Source organism: Amblyomma mixtum, chromosome 4 (genome assembly GCF_055824585.1).
Source record: "Amblyomma mixtum isolate Tamu chromosome 4, ASM5582458v1, whole genome shotgun sequence".
In the NCBI taxonomy this organism is placed as follows: Eukaryota; Metazoa; Arthropoda; class Arachnida; order Ixodida; family Ixodidae; genus Amblyomma; species Amblyomma mixtum.
In genome coordinates this window covers 24,757,877-24,771,592 of record NC_143015.1, presented here as the reverse complement: position 1 = coordinate 24,771,592, position 13,716 = coordinate 24,757,877, and the positions used below count along the sequence as shown (strand labels likewise).

Sequence of the window (13,716 nt, the reverse complement as noted above, 5' to 3'; positions counted from 1 at the left end):
GCATTTGGCGTCCGAGTGGTGCGGCAGATGGTATGGATGTATATTATACTTATAAGGTCGTTCAGTTCTGCTTGCGACTCAGGAAGCTTGCTGGCCTCCTTCGATGACTCTTGAACATTTGATGAAGGCGATGGTTTGGGAAGAACCCAAAGACTGGCCGAAAACTAAGTGGGGCTAACATCTCTGACGCATCCTTGATAATGCTATGCCTTTCTTGGGATGCATTTCATGTTTGCAGCTGCTGTCGCTGAGCAAATAGAACACAAAGTTTTATGATCACTTCACACCTTCCACCGCATTTAGAGAGTGCAGCAGAGAGCTTTTAAAGTAAATCTTCGTCAACGATGTCACTCCATGAACGAAGATAGCATTCGTCAGCAATCGTTAGATCACAAAAAATGCCTAGAACACTACTGAGACTGTTTCATAAGAACAGAAATTTGGATGTTTGTAATGTAACTGCTTCAGTTTGCACAGCTTACTCTATAGTAAAGCTCGACATAAATATTCATAGCAATTAAAAGCCGCATAGCGTCAGAATACGGCGCATTCTCCACCTTCAAAGGCAATGAAAAAAGTATTGCATAATTGAAACACGTAAGCGCCGAAAACACATGTTTTATCAAGTTTATTGTGGCTTTTTTCATGTTGCTGAAACCGATTGAAAAAATTCTGCAGAGCACTTCTAAAGTACTTATTCTCTCTCCGAATCTCAGCAGCGTATTACGAAAGGCCTAGAAATGGCAATAGCTCGTAGGTAAAAAGCTCAAGCGGAGGTACTGTGACTAATTTCCTTTCTTCGCAATTACGGTAAAACACACCACTTTTACTTGCACTTCCTATGTGATACTATCGCAGATTGCGCAGAAATTAATATCGTTATGAGAGTCAAGGTTTAGAGGCAACAGAGCCCGAGAGGCACATCCTATACCGATCGCGCTGCTAACTATCGAATCGTCCCTTAATTTCCCATTCAGCACATATTTGGTTTAAGACTATTACGCTCTACTCTCGACCTGGCGAGTGCTAGGTAGAGTGAAAACAGATGCTAGTGAAAGCATCTGTGTGAAAGAACTGGACAAAGGTCCACATAGAGCCACTAACACAGTCCCTGCCACAAGTCACAGAAATACCAAGGACATTGTCGCGACTCCGCAGCGACCTAGAGGCCTTTACCGCAATGAGCACATTCAGCACGTCAGTTGCAGCTGACTGCAATCATTTACGCTCTAAAATATGCCAGCATCACGTAGAGGAACGCGAATATTTGCATAAACCGCGAAGCTGCTCTAATAACGTGCGAGTTTGTCGCAGCCGTAACCGAGCTGCTACTTGGAGGCGGCCTAGGCATTGGGCCTGCAGCTTACCGGCACTACTTTAACAGCCGGTGTAGCCTGTACATCAAGGATCACCTGAAAACGTGATCCCATATCGAACCACCTTAGACCTTCATTTTTCTGCAATCCGCGATAAGCTGTGTAGTGACACCCTCATTCAAACTACGTGTTTACGCATCCCGGCATGAAGACTGCGGGAACGTCAACTTTACGAAGCCCAAACCATAGCAAGCACCGAGAAGAGGGGATTATCATGTGGCATTGTTCCGTTCAAAAAATACGCTGGCCCGTCTACAGTATTCGGACGTTAGCAGCACTTGTGACAAACACAGCGCCAACACTTCACTGCTGTTTCAGCGCCCGCAAAGAGCCGACACAGATATTCATTTAAAGGAGGTTCCCATCTGCTATCTCCGTCACTCGTTAGCGAAAACAATTTGCACGATATGGGAAAAGAAGGGCCTCTATTTGTGGCCCCAAGAGGCGAAACGCAATGTTTTCAAGTAAATAGAGCTAAGCTTATGATATAAGGAGGCCTTACCATCAGGTTCTGCTCACGAGAGATGCATTTTTTCACCATTCATTGGGCAAGCGAAACTGCGGGTGAAATTTTTAACCCGGCCTACCACCACCCTTCTCCTCTGCTATTAACTCGATTCATCCTCCGATACTTAGAAGCTTCTTCACGCCACAAAATGTGCCAAAATTTAAGGAGCCCCTTCTTCTACAGATGAGGATGTTCACAAAGGGTGAAAATTTGGACGACTAGGTTAGGTTGAATTATTTTGCGGATACACAAGACTGACATGAAGACAGCACTACCTATTTCCATTCTCCTTGTGCGTCTGGTCGTGCCACGACATAAAGGATGTTTACTGCAGCTGTAAAACTGGTTGCAAAAATTCGCCCCTGCTTCCCGACAATTCAAATTGCTATTCCCCTAATAAGGTCAGCACTCAGCTTGGTAGCCCTCACATAACCCATTGCCAGCAACACTCTTCTGAATCACCCAGTTCGTATTTTTTTTAATCATCATCATCATTTTATTTTGTGAAACCAATGCATCAGAACTTGATTGGACCCATAACCAGCTCGGCTAGTGAAAGGGCCAAATTCAAGATATTCACAAAAGAAATGGCAGTCATTCGAACTACATGTACAAAAGGGCGTGAGATACTACAATCGCGGCATGGCAAATACGTAAAGCGCAAACGTATTCTGAAAAACAAAACATATTGTGAAATGTACAAAACCAAACACAAACGCATTTAGTCCCACAGCTCTCGACAGACAAGAAAAATGTTTTTGATGCATTTGATGCAGGTGGCGCCAGACACAGTAGTGCACGTGTGGAAGCAGCCGTACTTGCCCGAGTTGAAAGCCGTCACAGCGGCCGGTTTCCAGACCCTGCTGTCAAGCTGCTGGTACCTTGACTACATTGATTACGGCGCCGACTGGAAGATCTATTATGACTGTGACCCGCTCAACTTCACAGGTGACAGCAGGTCTTCTTGAACGGACTTTTCATATAAGAAGTGGAAAAATAAGAAGTGGGCGTAATTGACTAGGAGTCGTACTTAAGACGATGCGAAACAGGCGGCAGCAACGAAAAATGTCTATGCCCTTGTTACCATTCAGTGCTGCTATTAAATGTGGAGTTCTACAAAAACCTGGTTCGAGACGCCGGTCGCGCAAATATTTTACCGGCATGACCAACCACATAATCATCGCATGGAGAGCAAAGCACAAATGGGTACTCAATCGATACCAGGATGTCTTCAGCTCAATGGCGGAAGAAGGGTTTATTTCAGGACATGATCAAACATTTAAAGCTTTTTGGTTTTTTTTTTCTGGTACACACCCTGGTGAAAGAACTGCAATTTTTGCCACGGTTATGATGTAAACAGAAGGAAATGTGTTCTCTTGAGCGGAGAGCACTATGAGAAGTGTGAGGCACAGCGCCTCACATTTCGTCTAGAATAACGTGGTACAGGCACCTTCTCGGTTACAGGCAGCCAATAAGAAAATGAAATTCGGCAGAAACACTTAAGACTGCTCGCTCGAGAGCGCGTAAGTCTGCCTGCTAACTTTTTGAACGCAGTCGCCGTGCTCTGCGGCTCTACGTAACCCGATGCCACGCAGTTGGCAATTCTACCTCTGCATGGCTCTACGAAGCCGCTGCCGCGACGCTGCCACATCCCTTCTGATCTGCATGCTAACCGCGGACCTCGATCCGCCTTATGGATATGATGCGATAGCTAATGACTTAATGCTCATATATGCAGAATTGGGCTTTCTCTACTTAACATTCAGATATCTCTGATAGTCCGAATTGCAGCCATGGCGCAATGGTCTGGACTGTCACCGAAGATTAGATGCTGGCATTGGATGCACAGGCATAGTCAAGCATTTCTAGCGTTTTGCCGGTGCACCTAATATTACCTGATGTTGAATAAAGATCAAATCAAATTAAATAATCTTCGTTTTGTGAAGGTTACTTTGGGTGGGAAAAAAATATGTCTAAGGAACTAAACACACTAGAAGGCTTTCTATATACGGAACATTTCTCATGTCCTCATGCTTTTGTATACCCTAGACAAGTCTATATCGCATTAGTTCTGGATCGAAAATGGAAGAAAAATGAGACAGCCCCTGAAACCATGTACAAATTGGAACAAAATTCTCCAGGACGCGCGACAAGGGATTTTCGGTAATAGCTGTTATGATTGTTAGTTTCTCAGCGATCACCGGCTGTCACCAGCATATATAACAGCACGCGGTTCCGACTCGCATCTCGACAAGTACGACCTCCAGCCAGTGGCTAATCACAGAGCTATAAGCAGCGGTTCCCGATGACACGTCCTGGAGACTCTTGCCCCCGAGAGTACATAACACCATTCACGCATTCATCTCATCTCGTGTATATTCCTTACCGCCATTATGCTGGATGATAGGAACACAATCCTGCACATTGTGCGGTACTAGGAACAGTCAGGATGCTACAAACCATAACGTAACTTTTGCGATTAAATGCTCTGAAACAGCGTGAATACAGATGTGCGAATTGTTATATCATGAGTTCTTAACAACTTGATAGATGTGCACAGAATAAATGACTGTGTAAAATGTTAGCAGTTACCTCGCATAACATTCATAGCAATGTCTTTCTGACATCTTTGCAGGTACACCCGAGCAGAAGGCTCTTGTCCTTGGTGGAGAAGCTTGCATATGGGGAGAGTTCGTGGATGGAACAAATCTAATTAGTCGCACGTGGTGAGTTGGAAACGCTGATCACCAGTCTCCACAGTACTGGTAAAATCATACAGAGTTTTGTGCTCTTAAATTGATAAAGATTTATGTTGGGCTAGTAGATTCTGAGCTTCATTAGGCAAAACAAGATCACTGAACACAGATGAATACATAGAGTTTAGTAAGGATGTTCCGGCAGTGTTATAAACTATAACTGAGAACAAAATTACAGAACGAATCCCCCGCAGTTAACGATACATTTGTGTTTATCGCGAGCACTTGTTTTTTTCCTTCGAGGCACGGCAGGCGGCGTGTATTCGCTGCAATCTTGTCGTTTTACCGCTTCATGCCCCTATGTTCTGCTTCTATTTTCTCCTCCAAAGGCTTTTCAGTGCTCTTTTATGATCTGTGATGAATTATGAGGGCGAAATTACGCACTTATAATAACATTAAGCTGGTTTGATATTTCAGCAAGCGATATACGTTTTAAAAAGGGGGCGGCGAACGATGGGTACCGATCGAGGTTAACTGAATACCGCCAACATTTGCTTAGAGGAACGACCTGACATCGTTCTTCCTCTTTTACCCCGGGCACCACTTCTGTTCAGCGGGCCTGCAAGATTACTCTTTGCCAGCTGAAGTTCAGTGAAAACCGAAATCAATACCATGACAGTATTATGGACGCATTTAAATACCGTAGGATACTTGGTCCTTAATGAGCCGCGACCACTTCGGCTAAAGTGCGCTATTCAGCGATACGTTTTGCTCTTTCTTGTTACGAACAACGTCTGGAGCATCTAAGCGCAGCAGTATTGAACGGCACTAGCCTCAGTGGCATTAAGACTGTTCTAGTCATGCATAATTTAGGCGCTTTTCTCACCTGAAATCTGGGGATGAAGAAGACGGATTTCTACAATAAAGTGATGGCTATGGTGACGCAGTAAAAGAGAAAAAACTATTTATTTTGAGCAATGAAAAGGGAGGAAGCCCTTAGAGCGTGGAGCCCTTATTTGCCATAACTATATCGATGGCCTGGGCTATCTCGTTACGATGGTCGTCCAAGGCTGCGCTAGACAGGACGGCTTCCCACTGGGATGGGTAGGGGTGGGTATAGTAGGTACTGAGGGAGGACAGGGGCATTCCCATGTGAAGTGGCAATGCTAGGACCTTGACTAGTGGCGGAAGAGACTGTGATGTGTAAACTACACCGGGGTGTGTATGCTTTACGGAACAAAACGTTCTAGCCGGTGTCGTCACTGTCCCACTGCTGAACATGTATTGGGACAGTATCACCGGAAAGGCAGGATCACGCAATGCAAATATTCATTTTCAAATACTGTTTTGAATGCCTGACATGCTGTTTTCCTCTTGTGACATAGTGTGCTCTTCTTACTTATGTGGGTTTATTTGCATTCATAAGTTTCGTCAAGCTGCGGGTTACGAGCTCCCGCAACCCAGTTCTCGTGCTGATACGGGCCTCAGAAGGCTTACGCTACTGATGAATTATAAACAGCGAATTTCTCAATTATTTGAAACCAGGTATGATTCCTCTAGAATGCACTCATGTTCACAAGTGTGCTATGCGGCATCATATTTGCGTTTCATTATTCGGTTATGCATTTCGACAGACTAAAGGAATGCGAACGCATGTATACTTACTTACATAACTGGCGAATATCCTGCCTCAGGAGCTTGGTAAAAGGCATATTGTAGCACCTGATTAGACACTTGTACTTTGAATTTCTCGTCAGCATCTCTAAATGAGGTACTCTTGTACATCGCAGGCCCCGAGCGAGTGCCCCGGCTGAAAAACTCTGGAGCCCCGCCTCCGTGAAGAGCCCTGCGAAGGCAGCGGCGAGGTTTGAGGAGCAGCGGTGCCGGATGCTGAGGTGACGACGCTTATTTAACATTTAAATGTCTCAGCGTTATGTGCGCAGGACGAAGGGCTTGCAGGCGGAAAGGTTTATTTACAAGGTGCAATTTCTTTACGATCTTAAAAATGTACTACACTGTAGCCCTGTCACCGCTAGATACAGCAATAAAGATGTAATTACACTGAATGAAATGAAAGAAACAGAAATTAAATTAAGAAATAGTATTCTATAATCTAATATTATTGGCGTTTGCTGGGTATAAAATACGAGGAATACGTTCTTGTGCTTTGCGGTCTATGTGAAGGAGTAGATCATGTTTCCATACTTGACTATCATGACATGTCCTTTCCACCATAATCCTCACTATCTTTTTTTCGCCAGCAAACTTGCACTGATTTTAAGTCACCGCAAAAATGCCCTCACTGCGAAGCACCCGCTTCCGACACTAATGTCCACCACCTACTGTGGACATGCCCAGGAACTTCGCTGGTGCGTGCTCCTGTTCTTCTAGAGGCAGGCCTGTCTTCAAACAATGACTCTACTTTGCACGTGTGGCTAACTAAAAACATTTACGCCCGAAGCTTATGTGACTTTTACGCGCAACCGGGCTTCATGCGTTTTTGTAACGTATTATACCGTTCGTCACTAACACCACCTTTTATGCCGCTCGGCACACTCAGCGTCACATATAAATAAATAAATAAGTCGCATTTCCATAGCTGACGGCTTTTATGTTTACATTATTTTTCACCTGACATGTCCTAAAAACAATGTTGCACGCGGCTGATCATAGGCGTCTCACTTGTAATTCTCGTCCAGTTGTGTGTTTCGTTCAGGAATCAAGAAAACACTGAAATATGTCAGTAGGAAAACGGCTGTGATGCCTTTGAAAGGAAGAGCATTCAAACCTCTATGGTCTTCTGCGAATGATGCAGCTAACATGTTCTAGGGATGGCACCTTCAATATATGTGCCTAGTGTGGACAATTTTAATCGAACTGTGCGGAATAAATAACTGTGCAGACAGTAGTCTGTAAAGATAGAAGTGTGAATAGAATAACATGTTGCGTAGAGAAGAGGAGAGAGCACATTTCTTTGAAGAACTGCAATACTGTGATAAATAAAGTGTGCAGCAGATATATATATGAATATAAAGAAAAACACGGCAGCTCTAAGACTATTCAAAAATAAACAAATTTGAGGACGCGTGTAAATAGAATGAAACAAATTTCTAGCTTAGCTAGATATATCAAGGCTATTGAACACTATAAATTGTGCCTTAACTGCAATTCTAATTCTCTACATAACCAATCAGACATTGCAAAAGTTATGAGCAACTGCTTTTCGAAATAACGTTGTGACTATCTCATTAAGGGGTCAACGTACGCTTCAACTATGACATCTTTGTGATGTAAAGACGGTTTATAATTGGTGGTTCTTGACTCATAAAAAAAAAAACATGCGACGGGCAGTGCCTGAAAGACGTTTTCGTGCGTAATTTGTTCCTCCAGGTAGATGGACACAAACAGAATGGTGAAGCCTTGTCGTGAACCGAGTAATTACCTAAAATGAAATAAAAAGTTTTTGCACATTCCACCAGCATGCATATTTGTAATGCACATTTGGAGGCGGTCGCGTTTCTACACCAATCCATTCTCAAGAATCCTGCGATAACACCTGCGTGTTCTGAGGCATTTGGCTCCCCATATTAAAACCAGTCCACGTAACTGCTAATACTGGACGTTTGGCCGACGTAACAATACTGGCGTGGGGAAGATTCGTGTTTGTTTTTTCTGCCAATAACATGCAACAGTAAGCGAAGGCGACAAATTCTTCAGTTTAAGTGTAGGCTTGAAAAATCTTGGATACGCCATCCGCAACCGCTCCGTCACTATGGGGAGGATTTCCGCGTCGATCACCACCAAGTAACTTGTATAAGTAGTAGTGTTTTATTGAATCATTTGAGAGGAATTTCTAGAAACACGCGTGTCCTAAGAGATTTCTACAAAATATTTTGGTAGGAGCGTGACTGCCACTAAATTCGAATATAAATATTTCATGATAATCTCAATGGCTTTAAAGTTTTTAGATATTTCAGAAACTAATTAACCGATTAAGGGCCCCACTTAGTCGTTCACTCTTTGTCCACCCAGCCGCATAACCTACGTGCGGCAGCGGGCTTTCTGTATTTTTTCATCGTTCTAAAAAAACAAAGCAGACAACGTGCAGGCAGTAAGTAAATTTTTAGCAAAATTATTATTTGCGTACCCAATGGCGGTAAAGCCAGCCCAAATTAATAAATTTGAACAGCTTGTTTTTCAACTCTGTGCTGTCTGGTGAGTATTTCTATAAAATGGCGGTAAAGCCAGCCCAAATTAATACATTTGAACAGCTTGTTTTTCAACTTGGTGCTGTCTGGTGAGTATTTCTATAAAATGGCGGTAAAGCCAGCCCAAATTAATCAATTTTAACAGCTTGTTTTTAAACTCGGTGCTGTCTGGTGAGTATTTCTATACTCTGTTCTCAATCGTAGGTAACTGATCAGTACTAAAGAAAGGAAGGCGCTGCCCACTGCGGCCAATCGATCCTCCTTAAATCATAAGCTCGCAAATTACCGCAAAATGTTCTGGCTTGCCTCAAGCCCCAGTTAATTGCATTGTCATTACGTCATCATTTGCACAGCTGTAGTTTTCACTCTCAGTCTGTGCGCATGCGTATTACTGAAGTGCATGGGGTGCTGCTGCAAACGATAACAGCGTGTCTGATCAGTGTTTCCTTATTTTGACGTTCAATAAACTCATATTTAAATATTTAACGGCGCAAAAAAAGACAAAACACATGAGTAGACGAGCAAACGAAGCGCCTACTTCCAACTGGAAGTTTGCAGTTGGGAGTTGGCGCTTTTTCTAGTCGTGTACTTATGTGTTTTGTCTGTTCTTTTTTTTGCGCCGTTAAACATTTAAATATGAACCTAAACCAACTAGCCCAACAGCAAGTTATTTTAATCCAATAAACTCAGTAGAATAAGAAACCCTTGATCCGTAGTTTGTTAGTATTTTTTTTCGTTGCGTCCGAATAAAACAAAGGACAGATTTTGCGCTTGCTGTCGAAGTTTCAAATGCGAACTTCACATTTGCCCGTAATAGTTACTGTCCGGCGGCGCAGTTGCATTTTGTAGCCCACTTGCTCTTAATAAAGGATTGCGTAATTCCCATGTGTAGTGCGGGCTCGGCCTGCATAATATATCTGCAAAATAAGAAAGTCAGGTCGCTGAGGTATTTGTAGCTGTCACTGATATGTCATTCCTTGTCACTGAGGGTGCGACAGGGGTTAATGCAGAACAAGGAGAATGTTACGAAATTGAAAACACTTCTTTCTGGAACGAGCTGCCAGCGAATGGCTGTAGCTTTCATTCTGTATCAATCCGTTTGTTACGAAATTAATATTAAAGATGCTTTTTTGCTGGGTAATCGGAATATTTGCGATAAAGAGTTACCACCGCGTCAAAATGCTCCTCATTTTCTAGAACCTCTATTATGGTGTCTTATAAAGAAAATTCCAGGTTTTCAACGTACCGCACAAATGCAGAACCTAACAATGGAGCTACTGGGGCAAGGGAATAGCGACTATGACAGCAGCGCGATTTCGTGCGCGCTACCTCGTCGGTTGCAAGGCAATTCTGCATTACGTGGCTGTTCTACTGGCGCTCTCGCGCTTTCTCGAGTCATAGAAAACAGCCACAGTCAACCAACAGTGGCACCAAGCTGAATACGGTGTGCATGTACGTATAGCTACTTGTAGCTTGATGTATTTGGCACGGCTAGCGTCTCTACCAGTATAAATGTTGCTTAATCGAAAGTTATTAAGAATGGAGAGGTTTAGCCCTCTTTTAGGGCCGCGTACGTCCCTGTAAGCAACTGTATCATGTACGCTGCTTGCTTCCTGGGGTCTAAGTCATCAGCGTTCGGACCATGAATGTCGCTCCGCTACTATCGCCCCGCTCATTTCATGCGCCAGACTACACTCACGAAAGGTTTTGCTTGCGGAAGCGGTTAGTGAAGAGAGCTACTTATCTCTCAAGGTATAGGAAATGGGGGAAAAAAAATTGGCAGGGGCTTGGCTTTGGTTAAGCCTGGTAGGTTGCGAAAGCAAAAGCGCAGCGCCTCCAACTGAAGGAACGCAGTGCGCCGCGTCTACAGGTCACGCGTGGCTACCGGCCGGCGCTGCGCGACGACTCAAAGCGTCTTCGGTAATTTTCTTAATGAATGTGTATCGTCTGGTATGACGTCACAGCGGCAGTAGCACCACAGGTGCGCAGCGCGGCAAACACACACCGTAACTGCAGCCGGGCTATCTGAAGGAGCGAGTTTGTCGCCCGTATTCACTCCGATAAAGGTCAAACGTAACTGCGGCCGGGTCACGCGAAGGCTTGGAAGTGCGAGTAGTATTTGCTTTCGCAATAAAAGGGAAAGGAGAAAACATGACTATGTGCATTGTGTGTATGCAGGCGTGGCCTGAACGTGGAGCCCGAGAATGGGCCTGGCGTCTGTGAATGTGACTACTCCATCTGAGAAGGACGTCACTCTGGAGCCGGAGAGGTTGCCTTCAGTACACTACGCAAGGGGGCCGTGATGGTGCTTTCAGGAGCAAGACCGAAGTTGCGACGAGGCCTAATCTTGGGCCTTGACGCGTACCTGCTCCGCAAGGCCGCGAACAAAGGCAGCGCTGTGCGCACAACACATGCTTTAATAAATGGTTGAACTCCTCTTCCTGCTTTGTACAAAACTCAACATGTACTGCATGGAAAGAGACAAACTTTCCTGATGCAAGGAGCTCTTTGTGAGCTTGATAGTTTAGCGTTTTTGAAAGAAAGTTCGATTTCTTCTTGTTTCACCAGCATAATTATCAGGCCAAGTGTGATCTGTGCCAGAAATTATTATTTAAAAAACATGATCAGCTACTGCAACTAGCGATTCCTAGCAGCTTCCATAAATGTATTGCCGAACGGTTTTAGGTGAAACGCTCTATGAAAACCAGAGTTACGAATTCTTTGCACACTGTATGAACACCATACATGTACCCGTTGACACTAAGTACTTGGGCTTTGATTCGTACCCTTTCATTGTTGACTCGCGATCTATACCCAGCCATTCCGTGTCTCAGGGCTTTGACTAAGTGGCTTCTGCCTCGAAAGCAGGAAACTTCTGCTCTTCATTTGCCGGCACATAAGTTCTCAATAGCACTCACGCATACGCTGGTGTCGTTCTTTGTGCATGTAGTCGACTGTGGATAGTCCTTGCGCTTATTGTGATCATGCTCAGTTCGACAGCATGGAGGCCGGTCAGCACAAATATCGACCAGCCTGGCGTCATTGTCTCATAAACTGTGGTCCTATAAAAAAGGGAAAACAATCACGCTCGTTGGTATCCGGCACACCCTAATGTTTGCTTACAAAGCTCGTACCGTTCAAGCTAAAATATACACGCACGATGATTCCATAGAGAACCACTGGTATGGTGACCGACAATTCAGGTCGGCCATCTTATTCTTCAGCTTCCTCTGGCAAAATGCGCTGATGTTCTCTAGTGCGGAAGGTGTATTGACTCTTGCATGACATCAGTTCGAAAAGTGGCGGTGAGCTGCCAATGATACGGTATTACAGCTTGAAACATGATTAAACTCACGGCACAGCGGCTGGTTATTTTCGTTTTTCATCTAGGTTGAGCAGATGAGCATTAGATTTAGGTGCCGCGGCAATAATTTAATAATAGTCGTTAAAGATGGATTGAGCTGCATGGTTGTTGATTGAGTCTAGGTTGTTATAAAACTAAACCTGATGAGCGCCCTAAATTTCCAACCCCATAAAAATAATCAACTAGTCTCTCCCAGTTCGCTCTTGGGTGGCAAAAAAGAATGGTTCTTGACACTGTTTCTCGAACAAGTTAGTAGCCAACACCAATAGATTCCTGACAGATGTTGCGTTGGTGAAACAGGGAAGTATGCCGAGAGCAATGGAGTGATTTGAATGGCAGATATTCTGACTGGTAGTCTTTTGGTCATAGGCGCCAGTAACCCAACAACAATAAGCGGCTATAAATATATTAGGCATGAATGCCAGTAGTAGTGTTGGATGAGCTCATAATGTCGCCAAATCTAATAACACACAACAAACTGCCTTGTATGCGGAGCAAAATATTCAGAATACACGCCAAGAAGACAGCCTGTGAACATATTTTGCCAGAACTGCTCCTATATGTTTCTTTTTCTGTCCTGCGTAACCTTTTACATAGCAAGAAAGCAGTCAGAACAGAATCCCCATCATAAAATCCGACAGGCTATCGGTCTGTTGGCTGTACGTGCACTGACTTTTTGTTTACTCTGGGACCATTTTAGCGCCGACCTGCTTTTGCCGTCCTGATGGTGTCACCCTGATGGCGTCGGCCTACTGGTGCCGATCTAGTGGTATTGGCCTATCGCTATTGTCCTATTTGTATTGGTCCACTGCTTTTTTCCTACTGCTGTTACGCCATTGGTGTTTTCTCCTGCTGGCTTACATGGTTGAAGGCCTGTTGGTCTGTGAAGTAGAGGTGCGGTCACTCTAGGACACGTGACCTGCACCTTCTTAGCGTTGCAACACACGATCATGTGGACTTCTGTGCACAAGCCTGAACCAGTCACCTTTATTAAAACCTTACTTTTACAGCTTTATTGAGGTTCTATATTTCACACGTGATGCAGGTCCCCAAGCTCTTGCTCACGGTTTCCATCATCTTCGACAACTCAGTACTTGTACTGCCCATGCAAGGGCGAAACCGATCTGTTTTAGATAGGAGAGCCGTTAACGAAGAAAAAAAAAGAGAGCCTACCATTTCCGGGAGGGGTACGCATGGCTATTTCATGTCACGTGCGGCTTTCTTTCAATGCCCTCCAGTGGCAGTTCTCTGCCCTTCTGCATTGGAAGGATTTTACGTTATTTACATGTAGTCGGACCTGGAGACCGATCACATATATGGTGCACTCATTCCTTAAGTTTGACGTAGTACCTCTTTTATACCGAAAATGCAACGTGCAAAGTAATGAGCGGTCAAGTGTACGAACTTCTGTGCGAGCGCACGTCTCGGCTGGTGGAGTGTTGGCAGATCTCCGCAGGGTTAACAGGCGGTCTCCCAGGCTACCATTTAGTCTCTTCAGAGAAGCGCCACATGTGGAAGGTTGTCTGTGCCTTGAATTTCCCCACAGCCCAATAGGCAACGAGAA

At 44.3% G+C, this 13,716-nt stretch overlaps 1 protein-coding gene across 1 annotated transcript in view; it reads left to right on the top strand.

Annotated features, from left to right (window-relative positions):
* LOC149345916 (beta-hexosaminidase subunit alpha-like) overlaps positions 1-11,226 on the top strand; it is a 57,046-nt gene extending 45,820 nt beyond the window's left edge. Inside the window, exons 11-14 of the mRNA XM_089586278.1 lie at positions 2,661-2,832; positions 4,520-4,610; positions 6,371-6,475; positions 10,967-11,226. Coding sequence (XP_089442404.1) covers positions 2,661-2,832; positions 4,520-4,610; positions 6,371-6,475; positions 10,967-11,030 — 432 coding nt within the window. The 3' untranslated portion in view covers positions 11,031-11,226. The remainder of the gene's footprint in view (positions 1-2,660; positions 2,833-4,519; positions 4,611-6,370; positions 6,476-10,966) is intronic.
* The last annotated feature ends 2,490 nt before the right edge of the window (positions 11,227-13,716 follow it).